Genomic DNA, 23,660 nt, shown 5'->3' on the forward strand with positions numbered 1-23,660 from the left:
GCACATTTTATATAAAAGCATGGAGTATTTTGTTGGGGATTTCATTCAAAACAACTCGCGGGAGCAACTGTAATAAACTTAAATGTGTCACACACTCACACATACACACACATCGACGCACACATATCCACACAGACAGAGTACAATCACCTTTGTATAAACTGACACAGCTATAGAGAGGCTGCACCCTTCGCAATGTCTGCGTATGTGGGTGTGTGTGTGTGTGTGTGTGTGTGTCTGCGTAGTTATCTGTGTATTGGTATGTGAGCGCGTGATTTATGCCCTCATGACTGTGTATGCGTTGGCTTTTGTTTGCTTAAGCGCCAATTGAGTCTCACGTCCTGGTGACAAATCGATTTCTTATCACTCTGCGGTTTTATTATAGTCCTTGGCAGCTGCCTGGCTGGTTGGCTGGCTGGCTGGTTGGCTGGCTGCGTGGGCGCGTCTAACATTGATAAGCTGGATACGCCCTAGAAGCTGCCATTTTTAAAGTAAATAAATTTTTAATTTAATTTTTAAGCACTCGAAACGATTACGCCTAACTCAATCGAACAAAATTCTGGATTGGAGACTTGCTCGGCTGCCCTTTATCAGCGATGCGGCAGCGAAAGTTGTTGACTTTTATGGCAACCAACTGGGGCAAAGAGACGCATTTGGCTGTCTGCTTGCCACTCACAGCTCTCCCCTCGCCCCTTGCTGCTTTCGACTTAAGTGCTGCTCTGCCACATTTAAATGCCCCGCGGTGGACTTCACTGAGTTGCTTGGCCAGCGGCAAGCAAAACTTTTGCGCTATATTTATTTTCATTTGGCTTGGCGAGTCCACAGCTCCACAGCTCCACGGCTTGTTTCCCTCCTTATCGTGGTGGCTGTTGTCGCTGGGGTGGCGCTGGCCGCCTAGCTGCTGGAATTTTATATTTGTTTTAATTTCCTAGCCATTTCCTGGACGCTCTGTGTGCCGGCCACATTTGTCAGTCAAATGGCGCTGGCGTGGCACGTTAAATGTGCAGCTTCCTCGAGCCGCTGCCTTTTAGTGTTTATTACAGTTAACTGGCGCCCGCACGGGATCTTCAGTTACTTGCAGCATCCGCATCCACTCTAATATATATATACATTTATACACTTAAATGTGTGCCCATATCAAACGGAAACTTGAACGTGCCCCTATCTTGGCGTCCGCCTTAACTGGCCATTGCCTCTCACTGATTTGCCTTTCATATTGTTCAACAGACGGCGAGTGCCAGTGCGTTAACATTTTTATTGACTGTACTTGCAGAAAGTAAGAGTTAAAGTTCGATTCATGTGGGCGTGTTTTCTTGGCTGCTTGAGTCCTGCAGCTGGCAATTTGGCAAATTGGCCAGTGAATGGGCAACAAAAACAGCTGCAGCTGATGCTAGTCCTTAAAGAACTTATTTGTTGCAGGTTATTGTCAGTGTCGCAGCTGGCTAACACGTAAACGGGCAGCTTCCATGTATAGATGACGTCAGCCGTCGTCCCTCGTTGATGGCATTTTATCGCCAATTATAAAACCTGTCATTTTGGTATTTTTATTGATGCGAAAAAAAAAAATGCGAAATAAAGAAAATATTTCAACAAAGGACAGGTAGCTGTAAAATACCTTTACCTGTAAATGCCAATCATGCTGATGACGGGCGGCACGTGGAGCAGCACGCAGTACGCAGCTTGTTAAGGCTGACAACTGGCTGACTGAGCCCAGCTGAGCTCAGTCGCTCTCATATGCCGGCAACAGGCGAATCTGAAGCGGAGCATTATGATGCTACCCCATCGTTATGGACTACTTGACCAAGAAGGCCGACTGGGGCCAAAATGTCAAAAAATGCAGGCCTCATGAAACAATCAACAAATGGAAAGCGAAGTCTATTAGATTTCATTTATAATGCTGGCAGCTCCAGCTCTTTGATATGAGTATAAATAGATATCTATTTGTTCAAGTTGCCGTGGATAGAAGCAAGCTAAATATTTGCTTAGGTATGAAATTGTTTTTGTGAATGCCTGGCTACAGGGTATTTATATTCGACAACTGCAAGCACAACAAAGAAATGGTAAACAAGCGAAATGCTTGTGCCACATATTTGTGTGCATGCGTGTGCACACACACGCACACATATGTGTAAATAAAAGCTGTTAAAATACGATAGTGCTGCCTATTAGCACAATAGACACGGCAATGCCAACCGCAGCGCGGCGCTTGCAAAAGGCAGAAAAAATGACAGAATGGTGGGGCATGGACATGGGCACAGCTTGGGACTGAGACAGGAGTGTCGTAGAATGAGAGAGAGAGAGAGAGTGGGAGAGGGAGGGTAGACCAAGGCGCAGCACGCAAAGTGTAACCGCAAACATAACAACGCAAGCAGCAACAACAATGGAAACAATGACAAAAATAGCAAACAGAAGAGCATACAAAGTGAGTGGCCCTGAAATACCCTGTAAGTAAGAGAGAGTTGGGCTTGCTGCCGAAAGAACAATTATTTGAATACAACACAAGTTAAGTGGATTTTGAACACTTTACAAATATTTCTGGGATTCCCAAAGATATGTACATACCATATTGAAATACATATGGCAAACAGTCGGCGTCCAGGCAGGACATACGAAAGGACGCAAAGTCAACGGGAACAGGACCACAAATGATTTGTAGTGTCTTGTGCTTGGTCGAGTGCTAGAGCGAATTTGGGGTGGCAACGTGTGAAGGCTTATGCAATAGCCCTTATGTGTGTTGAGAGTGCGAGTGTGTTTGTGTATGTGTGTGTGTGTATGTGTCTGTTAGTTTATGATCAGCAACTGAGCTTGACGTGCAGCATACGCCGGGCAATGCGGTCACACAACAATCGCAACACATGGACCGAGGAGCTAAGTGTCAAGTAAAGGCAAAGGCAGAGGCAGAGGCAGAGGGAAAAGAAAATGGGAAAGGGAAGGTAAAGGGAAATGGGAATGAGGAGCAGCCCTTTTATTCCTGGACAGGGCCAGCATCTGTGCTTACACACGTCTATCGTTGTCTGCCCGGCGCCTGGCTGACTTTATTTTCACAGCGCTTTTCCTGTGGCTGCCTTTCGTGTTTGGCTCGCCTCGGCTCGGCCTGGTCGACAAGCACTTAAACTAAAGCTGTGGCTGTTTCATTTCCATGCCAGGCTGCAGTTAGTTGTGCCTCTTCTTTTGTGCTCTTGAGCACAAGTATTGTAAGCCAGCTGCCATTTGTGGCCACTTACCGTTACTTTCTCGAGGGCTTTTATGATTTAACAGATGAAAAACACGTGCCTGCCAAATTAGTCGACATTTAGATGCAGAATATCCTGAGCATACGCTCGTGTCATATCACAGTCCTGCCCATGAGGCATTGCGTATCCATTTTTATGTCCCGCATATGATACTCTAGATCCCAAATTGATTTTATCATTGTACGTACTGCCCCCAGCTGCACAACGGATCCGATTTTGCGCTTCGAGTATTTGCAATCAAAATTCCAATGACGTTCAACACTTAATTTGGGGCAGCTCAGTCTCTGTGTGTGGGGCGGGGCTTTTATTATTGTTGTTGTTATTGTTGTTGTTATTGTGGCGTTCTCATTGCATGCTCAAATTCATAAAAAGGATAACAAATGCCAAAGCTACATGGCAGCTGCCCGCTCTGAACCATTTCCGTCCATTTGTCTTTGGGGCGTGCCTGGCCATAATATCAAATCATATCTTAACATTTACTCCGGCAAAACAAAGTCAGTCCCTGGCCCAGGCTGAGCGGAATTTCTTAAAGCTTAGCCAAAATAACAAACGAACCAACCGGGCGAGGCTGGGCCTGGGCCTTGACTAATTTCATAAAGCCAAACGAAATAAAAATGGCGTAGACAGTGCGGGCCACTTATTGTGCCTGAATAAAAGGATTTTGCTTCAGCGCCAAGCGCAAATGAATTTATCTCTCAGCCAACTTTGTCGTGCGACATTTTTGGCAACATGTTTAAACGGCGACAGTCGACAGCGTGACAGCTGCTTTAATGCAGTTGAAAATGTCGAGGGAGCCTTTAAACAGAGACAGGGAGGGAGAGAGACAGAGGGAGGGGGAGAATGAGACTGTGTCACTTCCGGGCGCCCAGAGCTTATGTATGTTTGTAGCAGGAGGTGCGCAACAATGATGAGCGACCATGGCTGTCGTAGTTATAATTTGAAGATAAAACATAAAATGTAATAATACGAAAATATAAAAGTCAGAAATTTGAGGGAGACTAACGGCAGTGGGCCATAGCCGTAATGAAAAGCAACGGGAAGTCGGCTTTTATGGCAACATTCAAGTGTAGATTGCACTTCGCGCTCCTCCTTTTCTTCAAATGAGTCACTTAGCCAGCGTGGCGATGGGTCGTATACGCAATATATGCGGCGCTGAAGCACTTCAATTATGATGATTGATGAATGTGCGGGGGCGGGGTGTGGGAGGCAGCCCGTCGACGGCTAGAGTCGAACGCAGTGTTGGAGAGCATTGGCATGCAAAATAAAAAAGGAATTTCGCAAATGAATTGTTAAGTATGCGCCGCGTTGGCTGCCGTTGGCATCGCAGTATTCGCAAAACGCCGCAAAGTATGCAGCGCGTGGCGAGTTGGCACAAAAACAAAAAAAGGGGAAAAGGTGTACCGCCTCGTCAAAGGCTTACCCAGCGGCTAAATATGCTAGCGGAATTTCCAAATGACTTTCAGCCGAACAAACAATAAGGAATGAAAGCGGATATACCAACAGCAACAACAACACCAACAGCAATAGCAAACAACAAGAAATTAAAGCAGAATAAAAGCAAGAAAATCAACAGGACAATAAATTGAATATTTATAACACGACGTGCCATTAAATGTCAATGTATTTTTAATTACGCGCCCAAATACCAACCAAAGGGAACCCAATTTTTTAAGCCTGGCTTTCAGCTCAGCAACGCTTTCAATTATGCGGCAGCAATTTTCACTTCGTTGCCGCCTGTCAAAAACTTTAAGCGCTTTGCTTTGCTTTGCATTGAATTTTTATTTTGTTTTTGTTTCTGTTTTTTTTTTTTTTCACTTTTATATTTTTCAGTTTATTTTATTTTATTTTGCATTTCGTTTTGTGCCCTGAATGAGCGTAATTAAAATTGACCCTTGGGGACTGACCCAGCTTCATAATGAAAAGTGTGCGACTATAAAAACACGTAAGTGAGTGGATTAAAATACCCTGTAAACAGGCTGAGTTGTTTGTTAAAGTAGTTGAGCTACTTATATTCTATATACCCTAAAAAATATACTGAGATAGTACGATGATGATTCTGAAAGCATTAAAATAAATACATATATGTATATTTATAATATTCTAGCTACAACATATTTTATTTTATTTTTATTATTTTAAAAATTTATGAGCATTTGTTCTGCTCTAGTCCTGGCTAAAAAAAAATTTATTAAATTTTTACTTTTATTAAATTTTTTCTACTCGATTTTTGGCTAAAAAAGTTTTCTCCTATTTTTATTACAATTTAATTTTAATCACAGAATAAAATAAAATGAACAACGCTCACTTCTCTTCGCCTGCTGCCCACATTCACATCACAGCCTATCTACCCTTTTCATGCATGCACTATGTTTACAGGGCATGCAAACTTTTACATAATTACCAGCTGAAGAAGCTGCACAAATCTGTTGGCTCTGTTCGCTTGGCCTTTCAGAAGTTGAGCTCATGTGCCAAATGAGATTTGTTCGCTTCTGCTCACTCGGTGAGCGTTACGTTAAATGGGTCTCGTTAATTCTGTTTTGGTCTCCGCACCAACCCTGGCTCATTTCGTTTCCAGTGAAGTTTTGCTCCCTTTTTGATTTCTCAGGAGAGCCGAAACCCCAACTGCCAACTGCCAACTGCTAACTGCCAATTGCCAGCTGGACAACTCAGTGGCAGCCAGCAAATGGCGCTGAATTTGATTTGAAAGTTTTATCGCTGGACAACAAATTAAAACTAGCAAATGAACTCTATGTACGCAATCCACTTGAATTCAATTAAACGGCATGCGTGTGGAGGTCGAGTGTTAATCAAGCTAAATTTGCTGTTCAAATGAAATGAAAAGTTATCGCAGCACTGCCTGCCCAACCAGATGCAAATGCAATTAGCCGTCAATCTGTGGGAGCAAAGCTGATTGTAACTAAATTCTAGCTGTGCCACGCCCATGCAATTGTTGTCTATACAGACGACACTACTTTTCCTTTTTTTTTTTTAAAGGGCATATTAAATTGCGATGAAATGGCCCACAGAACGGGCCCGACGACACTTCATGTAATTTATTTGGCCCAAAGGCGCAGGCAGTTCCTCTGCTCGAACTCCCACTCCTGTCCCTCGGTCAGGGCCATGTTGAAAGCAAGAGCAAAAACGAAGATGGAGATGCTGACGATGATGAAGACGAGGACAAAAATGACGACGATGAGGCGGCAAATGCGTTAAGACGATTTTATGTAAATGTTTTTCGTGCTCATGTTTTAAGTGTGTTTGCCTCGCCGAACCGGCGGAAAAAAGGCAACGGCCGACCGAAAAACAACAACAACAACAAGCAGCAGCAACATCATCAACAGCAACAACAACAGCAAAGGATGTCACAGGCTGCCTTCATTGTGTCTGTTCATTTGGAATTTTATTTAAAATGGATTATGCCGCCTGCGAACAGCATAAAAACAAAGAAATCCAGCACACAAAGAACCTTTAATACTCTTGATGAAAAACCCCAAAAAAAAAAAAGAAGAAGAAGAAGAGAAAGCCTCATAAAAGAATATGTTTAGCAAAATGACATTAAACAAACACAATAAATGTAATCAAAATAAAATGACATCATTTGAAGCGTTTGTGCCGTACATCAACTATTTGGATCCGCGGGTAGCTCTTCGCACCGCCACAGCCTCAAAGAGCAGCAGACCATCGACGTCTTTTGTTTGTTTAAGAATAAACATTTACTATGGGCATATACTGTGATACATTTGGTTCATGTTTTTGCCAACATATTGTTTTAGGTGGAATACCATTTCATCATTAGTTCACGAATTTCTTTTATCTTTTTTTATCAAGTCAAAAATGTTTTGCTATTGATTGAGCTGGAGGAATCTTTTGCCCATGCAACTAGAGTCCCGAACGTGTTCCGAGCGTGTTCAGAGCGTGTTCCTGAATTTCATTAAACTTGCTTGCTTATTAAATGAAATTCAGTTAATACGGGCCGCCAGATAAAGTCTGATTTATTTAGCCTAATGCTGTAACTACTGCAAGCGCAATGAAGCATGATTGATTGCTTTAGTTAGTGTATTAGGGATGCCAAAGGAGTTTATGTTTGCTCCAACTCTGTTTTGCCTTTTTAGGTGTTTATGTTTGCGCGACAAAGTGGCCGGGCCCCAGTGCCGGGCCCCAGTGCCGAGCCCCAGCCATTTGAAAGGGCCATCACGGCCGGCTGATGCCAGCGGCTTAAAGCGGGGCGTTTTTGAGTTGAATTTAATGAAAAGCGAAATGGTTATTTGATTTCACAGCAGCGGCTGCAGCCTCGCCCATAAATCTTCATATGGCGGACGGGTCTCATGTGTGCGACTCACTCGCTGGGCAATTATCTAACACTCGCTGCAGCCTGTTGGGGCACTTGTGTGGGGCGTGGCGAGGGATGGTTGGACCTGGTTAAATCAATATATGTACGTCTTATGAGGCACAAAATTTACGGCAAATAACGCATTAAATTCTATGGCTAAATTTCATTTGACTGTGAAATCGGGCGAGACGTCGCGACGTCTGCTGGCAACGCTGGGCCGTCGACTCACGAGCCCATCGACTGCATTACTCATTCATTTATTAACCGTTTCCTGCGGCCGCACCACCAGCCAGCCAGCCAGCCGGCCCAGTGTATCGAACCAACAAAGGCGCCAACCGATGGAAAATCGTTGACAATGCCAGCTGGCGTGATAAGCCATTCATTACGATTATTACGTTGGGGCATGCGTGTGTGGGTGTGCGAGTGTGTGAGTGTGTGAGTGGCATGGAAGTGGAGCAGAGGTATGTGGAGCATGTGCAGGATGAACGGTTCGGCTTGGCATTGCTGGGCAAATGCCGCCATGCCGAGCTGGCAAATAAAAAATATTGCTGATAGGAGTAAAAATTTTCATACTCATTTATTTTTATTTACTGCGCGCAATTTGCACATAAAAGCTGAGCCAAAAGACGCACCATGTTGTGCCGTGTTGTGCAAAAGGGTTCTCTTCAAATCTCTGACTTTGACACTAGTGAAAATATCGGAAAATTATGCGTGGCTATAAAAGTAAAGCGCACAGCGATGCCGATGCCGATGACGATGGGGATGACGATGGGGATGCCGATGAGGATGTCGATGGCGATGGCGTCAATGTCGATGGCATTGTCAATATTTAAGTTTTGACATTGTTATGGCAGTAACAGCAACAACAAAAACAACAACCGCTTGCCGCTTGTTGTTTGTAGGTGTTGGTTGCTTGGCTGCTCGGATGGGGTTAATTTATGGTGTTCATGTATGCAAATGTTGTCATAAATGTCGCAAATTTTTGGAAATTTCTTTCAGGAATTATGAGCACATGAACTGGAAGTATCCGTGTGTGACTGAGTGAGTGAGTGAGTGAGTCGGGTTGCGTGGGTGCTTCTTTTCATCGCTGAGCAGAACAAAGCACCTTTAATTAAGGATCGCACAGCAGCCACAAATTGCCAACAGTCGCCCAATGAGAGAGTAAAATATGATGCCTGCCCTGGACAGAGACGGAGACGGAGAATATGGGATAAAAGAGGAACTTGATTTCAGAGCAGCCATGGCCGAGTGCTAAATCACAAGGCTGGGCAAATGTCGTGCGACCAATGCGACAGCAGGCGTATACGCAATTTATTTTATTTGTCTCTATTCACATTGAAACTGTAGAGAGAGAGAAAGAGAGTGAGACTGAGAGAGAGAGGGGCGCTGCAGATAAATTTTGCGATTTTTCGCTTGTTTTGCCAATTAGGCGCCAGTTGACTTTTACAGAGTTTGCAGCAAGCGACGCAGCTTTTCGCGATTTTGCAATAAATTAACTGCTCAACACCCTGGCTGGGAGGGGGGCGAGCGGGCGCTCTTAGTGGAAAATCGGCTTAAAATTGATAAACTGAAAATTAACAGACGAGAACTTTGCGGCTTGGAATTCATGAAATTACTCGAGAATAACAGATTTTGCCAATTGAATTGAATTTGGTAAATTATTTAGTTTATTATTATTTAGAATTTCAGAGGATATTAATAGCAGTCGATGAACATTTTTTTTACAAATTTGAATGGCAAGTTCATAATAACTTAAATATTGTTTATTAAAATTATTTGACAATTTTCGAATGTTGCGTGAGTTTTGTTTCATTAGCAGGGTATACAGATATTTTTAGTTACTATTATTTTTTTTATGCTTTCATTAAATTGCTCAACTTGTCTGTAATAGATGTAAATGAGCCTAGCTAGTTTGTTTTAGATAAGTTTAATTTTTTTATATATATTTATATATTTATATATATTTATATATATATATATATTTTTTTTTTCGAGGGCATTTGTTGGTCGATCACTGATCAGCGTACGTCTTATATTGCTGCCATTGAATTTTTTTGCCAGATTTGATTTCGTCGCATTTGTTTGCCAACTTTAATTTACTTTGCTCAACTCTCAGCCCGCGCGCCGTAGACAAGGAGCGAGCTGTGAGTGCGCGAACTCATAAATTTCAAATCTGTTTCAATTTTCATTGGGCTTTCGGGCAATTGTTGTTGCTGCTTGCTGCTTGCTGCTAGCTGCTGGCTGCTGCTGTTGCTGTCGTAAGCTTGTTTATGTTGCTTGGCAAGTGAAAGTTAATACGCGTGCGAATTTTCCAGCCACTTTTAGCACGTGGCTCACAAAATCGGGCAACAGCCACGACAGCAAAATATATAAAGCTAAACTTTTTCCAAAGGAATTATTCTTGATATGAGATGACATCAGCTTGTATTAGGTTGCATTCCGTGAGAGTGTGTGTGTGTGTGTGTGAGTGCGTGCGTGTGCATGTGCGTGTGTCTGTGTGTGCATGTGTGCGTGTGCACATTTATTTCTTGGCTGGCTGTGGCAGCAGTAAAGTTTCGAGTCAGGCACGAGTACCTAGCGCGATAAGCAGAACAACAAACACGAATCGAGAAAACAGAGGAGAATCTGGAAAGCAAATAACAACGACAGTTAAATACACTAAAATGACGATTTGTTGCAGTCCTTAATTTAAATCAAGTCACTCTTGGAATAATTCAAAATTTATATTTAAAATAGTTCTGAAATCATTTTGTATTTTAAATTTAAATCCAAAGCAGCTTCACCATAATTTAAATTGAAAAATTCAACTTGATTTATAAAATATTTAGGAATTTTATGAAATCGAGCTCGAGACGCATAGTTTCTAAAGGTATTTAGCCCAATATAAAGCTTGTTAGCTGCGCTCCGAAAGTATTCACTAAATGCGCTACATATTTCGTAAGGCATTTAAGAGCTCTCTGGCAGCGTGAAATGAACTGGCTTGAGGGCTGGGCGGGGTCTTGCCTGGGCTCAAGGCTGGGCTGGTCGGAATGCCGTTTGCTGCGGGGCTGCAGCAGCTGATGGAATGCAATAAAAAACTTTTCAGACAGCCACGGGGATATGCAATGCAAATTCTATAAGCAATAAACGAGAGTCTTTAACTTGGCGAATCTTGAGAAACTGCTGGATATATATTAACAGAAAAGAGGAGAAGAAGCATGTATGCACGTCAAGACAACGGCTAGAAGTTCGTTAGCGCGTCCAAAGGACAAACAATTGACTGACTGTGGTACAGCAACAGCAAGTTCTACGCTCCACTAATCCCGGCTTAAAAACTTTGTTTTATTTTAATCAAATTGAAGAAGCGAGGCGAACACCCCGAGAAGCCAAGAAAATGGAAAAAATAAGGAAAACAAGAAGCCATTGGCCAAGTGCGCAACCGGCGCGGCGCGGCACAGCTGCAGAGCCGCAGAGCCGCCTGCGGGGCATGGGGGACGGGGCCAGCGAATGGAGTTTTGAGGCGGCGGGCAGGGGGCAACCGCAAATCGTGTACGCTATGTACTCCTGCTACGTGGGGCACGCAGCAAAACAATGCCACACAGTGGCAATAAGGGGCCAAAAGCAGCCGGAAAGAATTGCTCAGTAATTTAATTTAAGCATGCGGATGGCTCTCCACGCAGCCCCCTGCCCCACCTCCTCGCTGTAAGTAGCAGGCGTCAGTTAGTGGTGCGTGCTCCATAAGCCCAAATGTCAATATTTGCCTATGCCACGCATTAAGCGTGCCAAACCATGTGACTCAAATGTGTGTATGTGTGGTATGCCTCTGTGTGTGTGTGTGTGTGTCGTTTTGGGGTGTGCTGAGCGGACATTTAAAATATGTTGTCTTGCCGCCAGTTGTTTGCCAGGACACTTCGCCCACGCACACACACACACACACGAACACACACACACAGAGCTGCAGCATATCTATAGCCCGAACCGCCGGCATGAGCGGAAATTAGCAAACGATTTAAGTCGTGGAGGGGGGGGGGGGGGGGGCGCATATGGGGCGAGGCAACGCGGCGTATGCGTGTTATTTGATTTTGCTGTGGGTACGCTTACAGTTTTCCTCCTTTCACATATTCCTTAACAATTTCCTGTTATAAACAAATCAAGGATGTAATAACGCAGCCCAATGCGCGCACTCCCTGCCAGAGGCTGGGGCCGATTGAAAAATAAATGCCGTTGATTATGATCTTAAGAGCTGCCACAGTCGGTAATGGCCGCAGAAATTGCTGCATAGCGTACTTTGCGCTAGACACAATTGCGAGGCAAAGCCCATTAGTTAGCAGCTTACTGCGTTCTCTTTTGCCCGGAAAGGCTTTGCTCTGAAAAATGTAGCAACAATATTTAGAATAACAACAAAAACTGGGAAAAAACAAAAAGGAAAGAGAAGCAGCAAAATAGAGAAAGGCTATCCACACAGGCCAACGCAAGCTGCGACGCAGCTTGATGGCATGTAAAAGTTCAGTGGCACTAACAACAAGGACATGGACAGACTTAAAGAAAAGCCAGTCAAGTGTATGAAATGTAACAAAGACCTTAACCAAAATTGCAAACACACACACACGCACACACACTCATACACTTACCCACTCGACTGCCACTCACACGAACTGGGAAAAATAATGAGAAAATATCAAAAGTGGGCCCACTTTTGATATTTTGTGCTAAGGCCCTCGGGCTCGGTCCCAGCTGAATGTCAACTTAAAGCTCTTGCGGCTGCCTTGGTTGGCCAACAGGCCCTGGCCAAGTCGGCCCACTCCGGCCGTGCCTTCTTTTATTTTTTAAAGTATCCGAGCTGGCTGAAGCCGACGCTAATGAGCTACTTAGGCAATGACTTAGGTCATTATTGTGTGCGTGAGTGTGTGTGCTTCTCTCTCTGTGTATGTGTATGTGTGTGTGTGTGTGTGCTTGTATATTGTCACATTACACATACGCAGCGTTGTTTTGGCCACACTTTGTGGTGAATGTAAAGCCGACGACAACTGTTGTCAGACATGTTCCAGTCTCAGCTCTCGCTCTTGTGGGAGAGTCGAGGGGGCTGCGAGGCAAACTTTAAGGCGAGCTGCCAGGGCTGCGCTCGGCTGAGCCCTTTGTGCCGCGCCTTTTGTCATCGTGGCGCCGCCCTATCCAAAATATGCCATATTGTATTCGATTAATATTTCAATAAAGCGCTTGTGCCTGGGCTGCCCTTAACGGATTACAATAATCAGAGTCCTTTTGTGCCGCTCGCCACAATGGGCACCGGTCATCAAGTGGAAAATGAGCTGCTTAAGAGCACTCGCAGAGTGCACCACATGATGTGCTCGAACGCAATTTTTCGGCCTTTGAGTTTGCCGAGTTTTCCCGCAGCTAAATTGAAATCATTAGCCAGGCGATGAACAATGGCTGCTGATTTACAGCGCCGCAAGCGCCGCGGGCTTCATTAGACAGCGACGAACCAAAAATTACACAACAGATCAGAGAGCAAACACACACACACACACGCGAGCTGAGTGAAATAAATGTGCGTAATTGCCAACACCTCATTAGGCAAAAACTTGGCTTTAATCAGGCAGCCGCAGTAGCCCCAAATGTGCGAGTGAAAACTTTGAACAGTTGCCCCACCAGCTCGGTGCCAATTAAACGCGTCCATCGCAATGTTTACTCAACGCCAACACGACCAAAGCAACAAAATTCGAGCCGAGCTGGGCTGCGCCGAGCTGAGTTGACAGTGAAAACCATCGACATAATTCTGGAAAATGTGATTTTATTAATTAAATGCGACAGGCGAGTGTCAAATCAGCGACAGGGCGTGGCCTACGACAAGTGGCCTCCTGCTCCACCACCCAGCCGCCTCCTGCTCGCTGCGGCGGTTCAATGTGCTGCTTACGTCTCTGCCGCTGCCGCCGCCGCCGCCGACTGCGCACAACAATTTTAAACATGTCAACATGGTGTCATAATTATAATATTTAGCCCGACAATGTGTGAGTGGGAGTGGGCTAGTGTGCGTGTGTGTGTGTGTGTGTGTGTGTGTGTGTTGCTTGTGCGCTGTTCGAATCGCTTGCCTTAAATACGCGAAACCCAAAAGCCACGCCTACAAGGCGTAGCCTCTGTCGACGCTATTGTTTGGCTTTGGCGCTGGGCGGCATTTTTAATGATGGCTGGGACTATGGCTGCGTAGGGGAGAGGAGGGTTCCGGGTAGCGGTGCTGTGGGACCGGCCCTGTGCCCACGATTGGAAATTGTATTCTGCTGTCGGTGGCTCGCTGCGGGTGGCTGGTTAACTGATTGGTTTTGCGGTTGGCTTTAAGCCGCCTTTTAAAAGCCATTTATTAGGGACTGCAACGACAATGCCACTAATTGCTTATGCCCTCTACAGCCCGAAATGGGCAGAGCTGTGATGAACGAGCAGCCATCGATAAGGTCAGAGCAGATACGCCTAAAGCTAGCCAAATGTTATCGAGTTTAAAGAATTCTGTTTTTGGTAGAGATCTGAAATTTCTATACCCTACACACAATAAGCAGGCCACATATATTTCTCTTATATCTGAATTAGTTTACATCTCTCACAATATGCAAGATGAAATTATAGGCTGACATTTATTGGGCGAACTTTTATCTAAAAAAATATATTTATTTATGTAATGTCTTATGTAATATGTGTAATATTATCTGCAAATTCCAATGGGACTATGCAAATGTAGCAAAAATAAATACACATATGCATATATAAGATTTTCTATTTATATTTGCACATTTATAGCTCTCCTTAGAGCTAGATAAGGTCAGAGTCATCGAAATAAACTGAAAATATTATTATCATTAATTATTGCCAGCAATTTGTTTATGTATTTTTGCGCTTTGAAGTGGGTCACTTTATTTGCAAATATCTATTTATCTCAATTTATGCTACTTTCCTCTTTGTTTCTTGTTTTTATTCGCAGCACTAGTTATTCCCTCTGCTGGGAGTCTTTAATTTAAAGCACTTTCTGTAGCAAAAAGAGAATGGAAGGTGGACAAAAAACACGGGGGGAAGCAACGTTGGCCAAGTGACCTAGCGGTGGCCAGCAGTTGGCTGCACGTTATCCTGGCCACTTAGTCTTGATTAATGTGTCGCATTTGCCTGCGGAGCCTGCGGACCTAGCGGACCTAGCGGAGCCTCAGGCTCGTGCACCCGTAAATAACAAACCCACTCGCTCTCCACTGACCGATGTCTGACGTCCTCTACACAAATAAGTTACTTTTTTTTTCTTATTGCTTCAAGGTTAATTGGAAATGCCAAAGTTATATGTTGTTGTCGTTGTTGTTGTTGTTGTCGATTAAAGTTTTCAGTTTATTACAATTTGGACTACTTTAACGCTGTTGCAACACGATGTGGCTTTATTTATTATGGATGCAATAAATATTTATAGTTCATCTTGATATATATGTGCAGTGTGTGTGCGTGTGTGTGAGTGTGTGTGCATATATTGAAAGCGCTCGCTTTAAGCACCTGTCGCTCTATCTGCTTCAACTCAAATTTGCTATAGATTTGAAAATTGAATATTTTGCTGCTGCTGCTGCTGCTGCTGCTTGTCTGCCTGCTGATCGCCTGTCAGAGTCGCCGTCAGTCAATCACTCGCTGGCACATGGATTGAATGCTGCGCCCTGCATCTCGGCTGGGCGAGGAGTGGGTGGCCGCTTGACCCGCCACGTCTCGTTTGGGGGCGCACACACAAGTTGAGCGGACTTGTGGCGAAATTTCAAGTGATTTCCAAAAACTGAGCAACGACAATTTGAGCTTGGGCGAGTTTCGCCTGCTGGCTGAAAGGAATCTCTCTAGTGTATCCCAAAAAAGACGCAGCACATTCAGAATATATGTGTGTGTGTGTGCGTGTGTGTGTGGCTAGAGAAATGTAAATGTTTGCAACGACGGCGACAATGGCAGAGACAGCGACCCGCATGATAAGACGCGTATCTCGATGGGTTATTGCTTAGTTTTTGGGTACTGCCTTCGGTGGGGATAGAGCTACAGAGAGATAGAGATAGAGAGAGAGAGAGATAGAGACAGAGAGAGAGAGAGAGAGAAAGAGAGAGCGAGAGATACAGTGAAACTCATATGCATAGATATTTTTGTGGATTTAGTCGCGTCCAATAACAATAACAATGCGCAACAAAACGAGCCGTAAATTGTGGCAAATTCTAAGGCGATAAATTTGAATGGGGGCTTACGGTATCGGTGTGTGTGTGTGTTAGTGTAGATTTAGCATGAGCACTGTTGATTGTTTGCAAATACGCGAATTATTGTCCAGCTTGCCGTCAATTGGCGACAATTGGCCTCAATTTCGCAATTGACAAGTGCAATTTGGAGCACTTACCTCACACTTGGGCAGCGGACCCTCGGGCATCTTGACCTTCCAGCCGAGCAGCGGGGGAATGCATATCAGCGCCGACATTATCCACACCGCGGTGATCATGACGGCGGCGCGGGCGGGCGTGCGCGACTTGAGATAGTCAACGGCCTTGGTGATGCTCCAGTAGCGATCGAGCGAGATGAGGCACAGATTCATGATCGAGGCTGTGCAGAGGAGGACGTCCATGGCCGAGTGTATGTCGCACCACCAGCTGCCGAAGATCCAGTAGCCCATCAGCTCGTTGGCCAGCGAGAAGGGCATTATGATGAGGCCCAGAAAGAAGTCGGCCACGGCCAGCGAGGCAATGAACCAGTTCTGTATGTTCTTCAGCGACTTTTCGGTGGCTATCGCAATGATCACCAGCATGTTGCCCACCACAATGATGATCATCAGTATGGTCACAATGATCGAGGCGATCACAATGTGCGTCAGCGTATAGCCGCTCGGATACCGGCCATCCCAGTGCACCTCCGTGCCGTTGCTGCTGTTGGCCAGCAGGCCCAGGCTCATATTGGCCGTCGTCTGATTGTAGTAGCTGCCCGCCAGCTGGAGGCTGTTGTTGTAGAGGCTGCCATTCAGCAGATAGATCGTATCATTCACTGGCGGCTGCATCTCCAGCAGATTCGGCAGCTGGACCTGCCCATCGACTGTCACCAGCGGCGGATTGAGTGCGGCCGGCGGATTGCCATGGGCCAGCGATGATGATGCTGCTCCGGCTGTGGCAGCTGTTGTTGTTATTGTGGCAGCGCTCGAGAATACGGCCAGGAAGTCATCATTGCTGATGTTGCCCGTATTGATGCTGGCCTCCACTTTGGCGTAGTCCATGTTGCTTCGCTTATTGTTGCGCTTGTCAGGTGTATCTATCTATCTATCTCTGTCTAGCGTCGGATTGGTCCCATGCTGGCGCTGTCCACTTCACTTGGCTAGGCATATGCGTATGTTTGAATTTATATTTTGTTTGTATTTATAAATAAATAAATATATATATGCATATATTTATATGTAGGTGTGTGTGTGTATTTATAATTAAATTTGAAAATGCGGCCGGCAATCTAGCATTCGCTTGCGCGCGTTTCAATTACGTTCGGAATTCAGTTCCAACACCCAATTAAATCTAGTAATTTATCTAATGCCTAGCATAGTTTTGCGATTTGCAATTATTCGATTATGTTTTTACCCGTTTTGCACCGAAACTTGTGTATGTGCGAAGCGTTTTGAAGTCGCGTGAGCGTAAAACGCGCGCGGCTTTCATATAACTATTAATTATTAATATTATTATTTATTTGAATAATACATTCATATACAATATCTTCTTTGTTTGTTTTATTTATTGTTGTTGCTGGATAAACACACACACACATAGACCGACACACATGAAGAAATACAGATAGAGTGTGAGTGAGAGAGAGAGAGAGAGCAAGTGAGAGAGAGAGAGAGAGTGAGCGAGAGTGAACTACACACACACACACACACAGATTAAACGTATACTATGGATTAAGACGGACTATATACAACAGGGACCCGCCACCGGGGCGCCACTAGAACCCCACTCTCGATATCTCGATCTCGATGCCATCGATGTGCCCGATCTGCATTCACATTGCGCCTTCGCCTCACTGCCGTCCGTTCGCTTTTTCCGTATACGTATTCGATTCACACTCGATCAACAGTTTGTAATCCGTTCAGATAAATAGCTCGGTACGTGCGTCAGCTCACTTATTTACAATGGATCTGTGGACAGTTTTCTTTTGGGGACTCGCGCGCCTCACAAGCCACATTCAGTCGGGCGTGGGCATTTCTCGTCGCGATTTGGCGCTTTTTCTTTGGCTAAGTGTCAGTGAGTTTTGGCTGTTTACTTTGGCTGTTTGGCTACTGGGCCGGCTGACGCGCCCGCAACACGTTCGCACCGCTGGAAATGCACATCTTAACTGAATGCCCCAACATTTGCTACCAAAGTTGTCTTTCGCACACGCAGCCTCAGCGGCTGGCTTCGGCTCTCGCCTCGGCGGCGATTCGTGTGACTGGCCGCTTCGTTCGGCACATGCCGTTGCCGCTGCGCTGGGGAAATTCGCTCACGGGGAAATTGTCTCTTTGGCGCGATTTGTGTTCCACATTCCACTCGTTTCAGTTGCGTTTTGTTTTGGTCAAAGTGTGCGTGTGTGTGTGTGTGTGTGTGTGGGTGTGGGTGTGTGAGTGTGGGGCGTGAGTGCGCCATATACCTAAATCCAAGACCCAAAACCTATACCCAAAAACACAACCCGAACCCATTTGTTGCAGCACTTTTCACGTTTTTCATTTCACTGTTGCACCCTCAGCCCCAAAGGGCGTGTGTGTGTGTGTGTGTGGTTGTGTGAGTGTGGGCATGTTTGCTACAAATGTTGGCCATGCGAACGAGGCCCATGTGTGCGATGCGGCCTTTTGTTTACATTTTTTATTCCAACCCACATAGCTGGCTTTGTTTTCACGCCAAATGCTGGCAGGCTCACCTTTTAAATACTTCTCACGATTTGCGGCCTGTTAAAGTTGCGTCTCAACTCTGCCAATAAAGGCCCAAGAATGAAGCCATCAAAAGGCGTGCGGGCCACATGCAATACATATATACCAGCATATATATATACATGCGAATATATTTATATGTCTGTATGTGTTCTTCTGACTGCCAGCACATTACGCACATTATGCGCTATAGTCACGTAGATGGGGCACATAATTGAAAAGCCAACTTGTGCGTATCAATCGTGCAGCCAAACAGGTTGTTCTGATATCTGTTGTTGTTATCATCGATGTTGTTGTTGTAGCCGTTGTTGGTGTTGTTGGTGTGGCTGCTGCTTCAGCAGCTTCGCAATGAAATCAGCTAGAAATTATTATGATAATGAAGAGTTGAGCGCACACTTCGTTCGCCTGGAAGTTTTTCATGAGCCAAGTATGCATTTATGTATACGCTGCGTATGAGTTATTCGAGTTATTTGATTACGTTAAGCATACGCCGTGTTGCTGCCGCGCATAATTTCAAATTACACGCAGCAGAGCGGCATCAACATAATAAATCTGAAAAGGGCCGACACTTGACAAACAAGCAGCGAGCGAGCTGCTACGACATCAACTTATTTGCCGTGACGGCCAGACACACACACACGCACACACATGCACACATACACTGGCATATGCCGGAAAGACTAAGCAGCAGAAAGAGCAGCTTTAGCAGCGGGTTCTCAGGGCTCAGTGCCTAACAGAAGATTGCTTGTCAAGCGCTGATTATATTAACCGCCTAGGCAGACACACACACGCACACACACACACACACACTCATTTGTGTGTAAAGCCAATCAGTGAGCCATGGCCCACAAATACACACACACACACACACACACTCACTATAAGCAGCCGCAGTGTCGGGCAGAATCAAATTGCGCATACGCCGCATAAGCCTATGGACTGTAGTCAGTCGGACGGCATGGATAATGCGCAAATCTCTCAAATGCGCATGCATTAAGTTATGCACATATACATATATGAAACCGTGTGTGTGTCTGTGTGTGTGCGTGCGTGCGTTTGCATGCCTCATTGCGACTGCAGCACGCACAGAGCAGCCGCTAATGACAACTTCGTCTTTCCGTCTGCATTTATGTGGCCGTTGCTCAACAGCTAAATCTAATTTTTATTCGCCGCACGTTTTGCATAATGAAATCGGATTTGTGGACCCACATAAACTGCAGCTAAAAATGGGGGTGTGGCAAATATTGCGCGCACTCTCTAAAAATGTTTTACGGTACCAGAAATATGCTAAAAATAAAAGAGTATTATAGCACTGTAGTAAGTATATTAGTTTAAGCCAGAGAAGAGAAACCATGTCAAAAGATTTTCGATAATGGAATAGACGTGGGTTGTACAGAGGGTAGCTGCTAGGCCTAAGAAACTTTAGAGAAAATATTTTTGCATTACATATTTACATATGTTTAAATGAAACCCAAATTGGTTGAGTTAAAATTATAAAAAATAAAATAAAATAAATAAACTTCAATACAAAAGAAATAATTTTTAAATTATCTTAACCGATTTTAGCTGTTCATAGGGTATTTGCCAGGTCTAGGAAGCTCTGGAGCATTCCTTTGCGCTGTGCGCCGCTTCAGTTTTCCGAAACTTTTCCCGACCTGAGCGTTTTGTCACTATACGACTGGGAATAGCAGCGAGCGCTGCTGCCAATTGGCCAGAGCCGTGCGTTATGGACCATTGGAATGGGTCGAGCAAGGCAAAAAAAAGAAAATGGGGAAACACATTTTCAGTGCGCGAGAGTTCGGTTGAAAAATGCGCAAATGCAACTCGCTAATGGCTGCGAATATTTTATGTGCGCTTATCAGTCGCATTAGCTGGAAAACTGTTGCTAAAAGCTTGCCATATCCTATGGGAGTGCTGCGCTGGGCTATGCCATGACGTGGGGCTGGTACCGGAAATAACGTTACTCATACGCACTGTGGCGCAGCTCGATGCATTATCTTAATTTAAAAGCGCGTTACAGCCAGAGCTACACGGCATTGGACAGGCTGGCTGGCAGCTCATGTACCAACCAGGTTTTAGTTTCATTAACTTGGCTGAAAACTCATTTATCAACCTGTCAGCGGCAATTATTTATGCTCGCCTCCACCTTAGGCAACGCGCAGTGCGTTTTCTGTGCACGCGCATCGTGGCAAATTATAGAAAATTACCCGCAATGGCAAAAGCATCTCAATTTGTCCACCGTCTGAATTGCAAATGCTTTAACTGAAATTACAATCGATAGAACTTAAATGCGCAGCTAAATCGAATTAATGGCCAAGCACTTCGAAGTCGCCAACCTTGCCATTAAGCATTGAAAGTTTTAATCGGCTGATATGACCCCTGATTCGAGCTGATTCTGTTTTCCGGCCTGCCGGCGCCCCATTAGGCTGCCAATCAGCCCGAGGCAGCGACGGCAACGCCGGCAGCACGTGCGCTCAATTGACAATTGAGGAGCTCCGCTGAGTGGCCGAGGGCAGTTGGGGCACGTAGGGGCGCACTGGGCCAAATGGGAGCACGAACGGGTTGGCTCTTCCGTCCGGCCAACATGGCCTCCATGTGCATGTCACAAGCGCCTCAAAGCACAAAACATAACCATATTTACTGCTTGGCCGAGCACAGCAGCAAACACTTCAGCCAACAGCTGCAAGCTCGGACAAGGAAACTGGCCACATGCAACCATCTAATGACTATATTATTATGAAAAAAAAAAGAAAATAATAATAAATAAATAATAAATTACATAAATAAACCAATAAGAATAATATTTAAAAATAAAAATTTAATAAAATTCAGATATAATTATAAAAGAAAATGAAACAGTTAATAAATGCTACATAACATAATTAAATATAAAATATTAAAATATAAATAATATAATAGCTAATCTATATATATAAAAGAAAGTTGTGTAAAAGTGAAGACTGCTTATAACTTGATTTGGGCTGAACCAATTTTCATGGTTTTTGATTTGTTGGATTTGTCTCCGCAACGAGTTTAGTATAGGGTCTTAAAAATACTGAAAAAATTTGCCGAATACTTGAAAAACGCGGTTTTTTCCCCAAATGTTCAAATTTTTTTTATACCCAGTAGGCTTGGTAACAGTGACAGTTTTGACAATAGTGTAGAAGTAAATAAACAAATGTAGTCAGTCAGTCTACGGTCTCCTGACCTCGAGCAGACCTGACTATTCAAAAAAAAAAAAAAAAAAAAAAAAAAAAAAAAATTTTCAAATCAAAAGGAAAAATATTTCAAATCAAAAATCTGCAAAAAATCAAAAGATTAAAACCTGACTGTTCAAAAAATAAATAAAAAATTAAAAATTCGAAATTAAAAAAAAAAAAGGTAATTATTAAAAAGTGTATTTTTGGCTTTTTATATTTTCGGACTTTTAAACTTTATAAATATTTCAAATCAAAAATCTGCAAAAATTAAAAAAAAAATCAAAAGATTAAAACCTAACAATCAAAAATAAATAAAAAATTCAAAATTCAAAATTCGAAATTAAAAAAAAAAAAGTTAATTATTAAAAATTGTATTTTTGGACTTTTACAAAAGCTAAATATCTCGAAAGTTCAGGTATTTGTTTGTCTCAAACATAAATTTGTGTAAATTATTTATATTTATATTTCTCGATTGTTTTATATGGTTTTGTGCGAGGGCAGTATTACTATTAATAAAAATGCCGCGTCCTAGAAGATCTAATCTTTCCCGGCGGACCCATAATGCAATTAGGCAACGGAATAGCGCGAGTCAATTATCTGACGAAGAGCGAGAAATCGCCCGAGAAAGGCTCCGCGTTAGTACCCAGGGAAGAAGGGCCTTAATTCGTGCTTCTCAAAGAGAGGCAGCCCGTGAAATGGCAATAAGAAATGGTTCAAGGATTGATTTGAATCGAGCAGCGTTTCGATATGATTGCACCATTGATTACAGCTTGAATCGTTTAGTTTGCATTGGTCCAATGGACGTTGTTTGCTAGCATTGTGGCGCATTGAAGTTTGCTGGTGAAACGCCCGGTTTGTGCTGCCTTAGTGGTAAAGTGACATTGCCATTAGCGGTCACCATAGCCATTGCGTTCCCTGCTTTATGGCGAAACACTAGAATCACGACATTTTCTAGCGAACACTAAAAAATACAATGCCTGTTTCCAAATGACTTCATTTGGGGCGGAAAATATTGGAGACGGATATTTAAGGTAATTTACGTTAAAAATTTTATTTTCTATGACTGCCAAAAAAAAATTTTGAATAATGTAGTTTGTTAGATTTCTGTAAATAGTGTTTGTAAATATAACTATAACTATGGCTTTGAATTTAAAGATTCAAGGCCAGATTTGCCATCGCATTGGATCATTGCAACCTATTGAAGATGCACAGCAAAAATTCTTGCAAATATACTTCATGGGCAATATGGAAGAACAACTTGACCGGCGTCAAGAAATGAACACAGCTATGAAAAGAGCAATTCTCCATGATTTGCATGCTTAGAAATTTAAACCAACCAAAACTGTGCAATGGAACGCGTTTGGTGATAAGAAAACTGATGAGCAATGTTATTCACGCGTCGATACTCAAAGGAAAATTTAAAGATGAGGAAGTTCTTATTCCAAGGATTCCGATGATCCCAACAGATATGCCCTTTGAGTTTAAACGAATTCAATTCCCGATTCGTCTTGCCTTCGCCATGACGATCAACAAATCACAGGGCCAATCTTTGACTATTTGTGGCCTCAATCTAGAAAATGCGTGTTTTTCTCATGGTCAATTGTACGTGGCATGCTCACGTGTTGGCAAACGATCCGCATTATTTGTTCTTGCACCCGACCAAAAAACGAAGAATGTCGTTTACAACAAGGTGCTTGAATGAAAATCCGATTAATAAATTTATCAGTGTATCCCAGCCTGAACAACATAGCTTTCAACAATTTTTTACCTAGAAATAATATAGAGGGCAATGCAACGTTTGCCGGGCCAGCTAGTAATATATAATATATCATATTAAATATTAATAATAATTAATAATAATAATTTAATAGCTAATAGCTATATCATATTAAATATTAAAATATAATTAATTTAATAGCTAATAATATATAATATATCATAATTCATTTAAAAAAATATATATTATTATTATAAAACATAAAAAAATTATTTTAATAAATTATAAT

General features: G+C 43.4%; 1 protein-coding gene and 1 long non-coding RNA gene across 3 annotated transcripts in view; one reads left to right on the forward strand and one right to left on the reverse strand.

Annotated features, from left to right (window-relative positions):
* Octalpha2R (alpha2-adrenergic-like octopamine receptor) overlaps window positions 1-17,928 on the reverse strand; it is a 54,341-nt gene extending 36,413 nt beyond the window's left edge. Inside the window, exon 1 of one of the 2 annotated variants that reach the window (XM_018000746.2) lies at window positions 15,923-17,928. In XM_018000746.2, coding sequence (XP_017856235.1) covers window positions 15,923-16,783 — 861 coding nt within the window. In that variant the 5' untranslated portion in view covers window positions 16,784-17,928. The remainder of the gene's footprint in view (window positions 1-15,922) is intronic. The other variant, XM_018000745.2, reaches the window with a different exon arrangement.
* Window positions 17,929-21,351: 3,423 nt separating this feature from the next.
* LOC149270242 (uncharacterized) lies at window positions 21,352-23,403 on the forward strand. Its single transcript, XR_016268694.1, has 3 exons — window positions 21,352-22,069; window positions 22,156-22,685; window positions 22,810-23,403. It is a non-coding gene; the product is annotated as an uncharacterized LOC149270242 (long non-coding RNA).
* Window positions 23,404-23,660: the final 257 nt, after the last annotated feature.

Source organism: Drosophila arizonae, chromosome 2 (genome assembly GCF_054131065.1).
Source record: "Drosophila arizonae isolate 15081-1271.41 chromosome 2, UAZ_ARI_1.0, whole genome shotgun sequence".
NCBI lineage: Eukaryota > Metazoa > Arthropoda > Insecta > Diptera > Drosophilidae > Drosophila > Drosophila arizonae.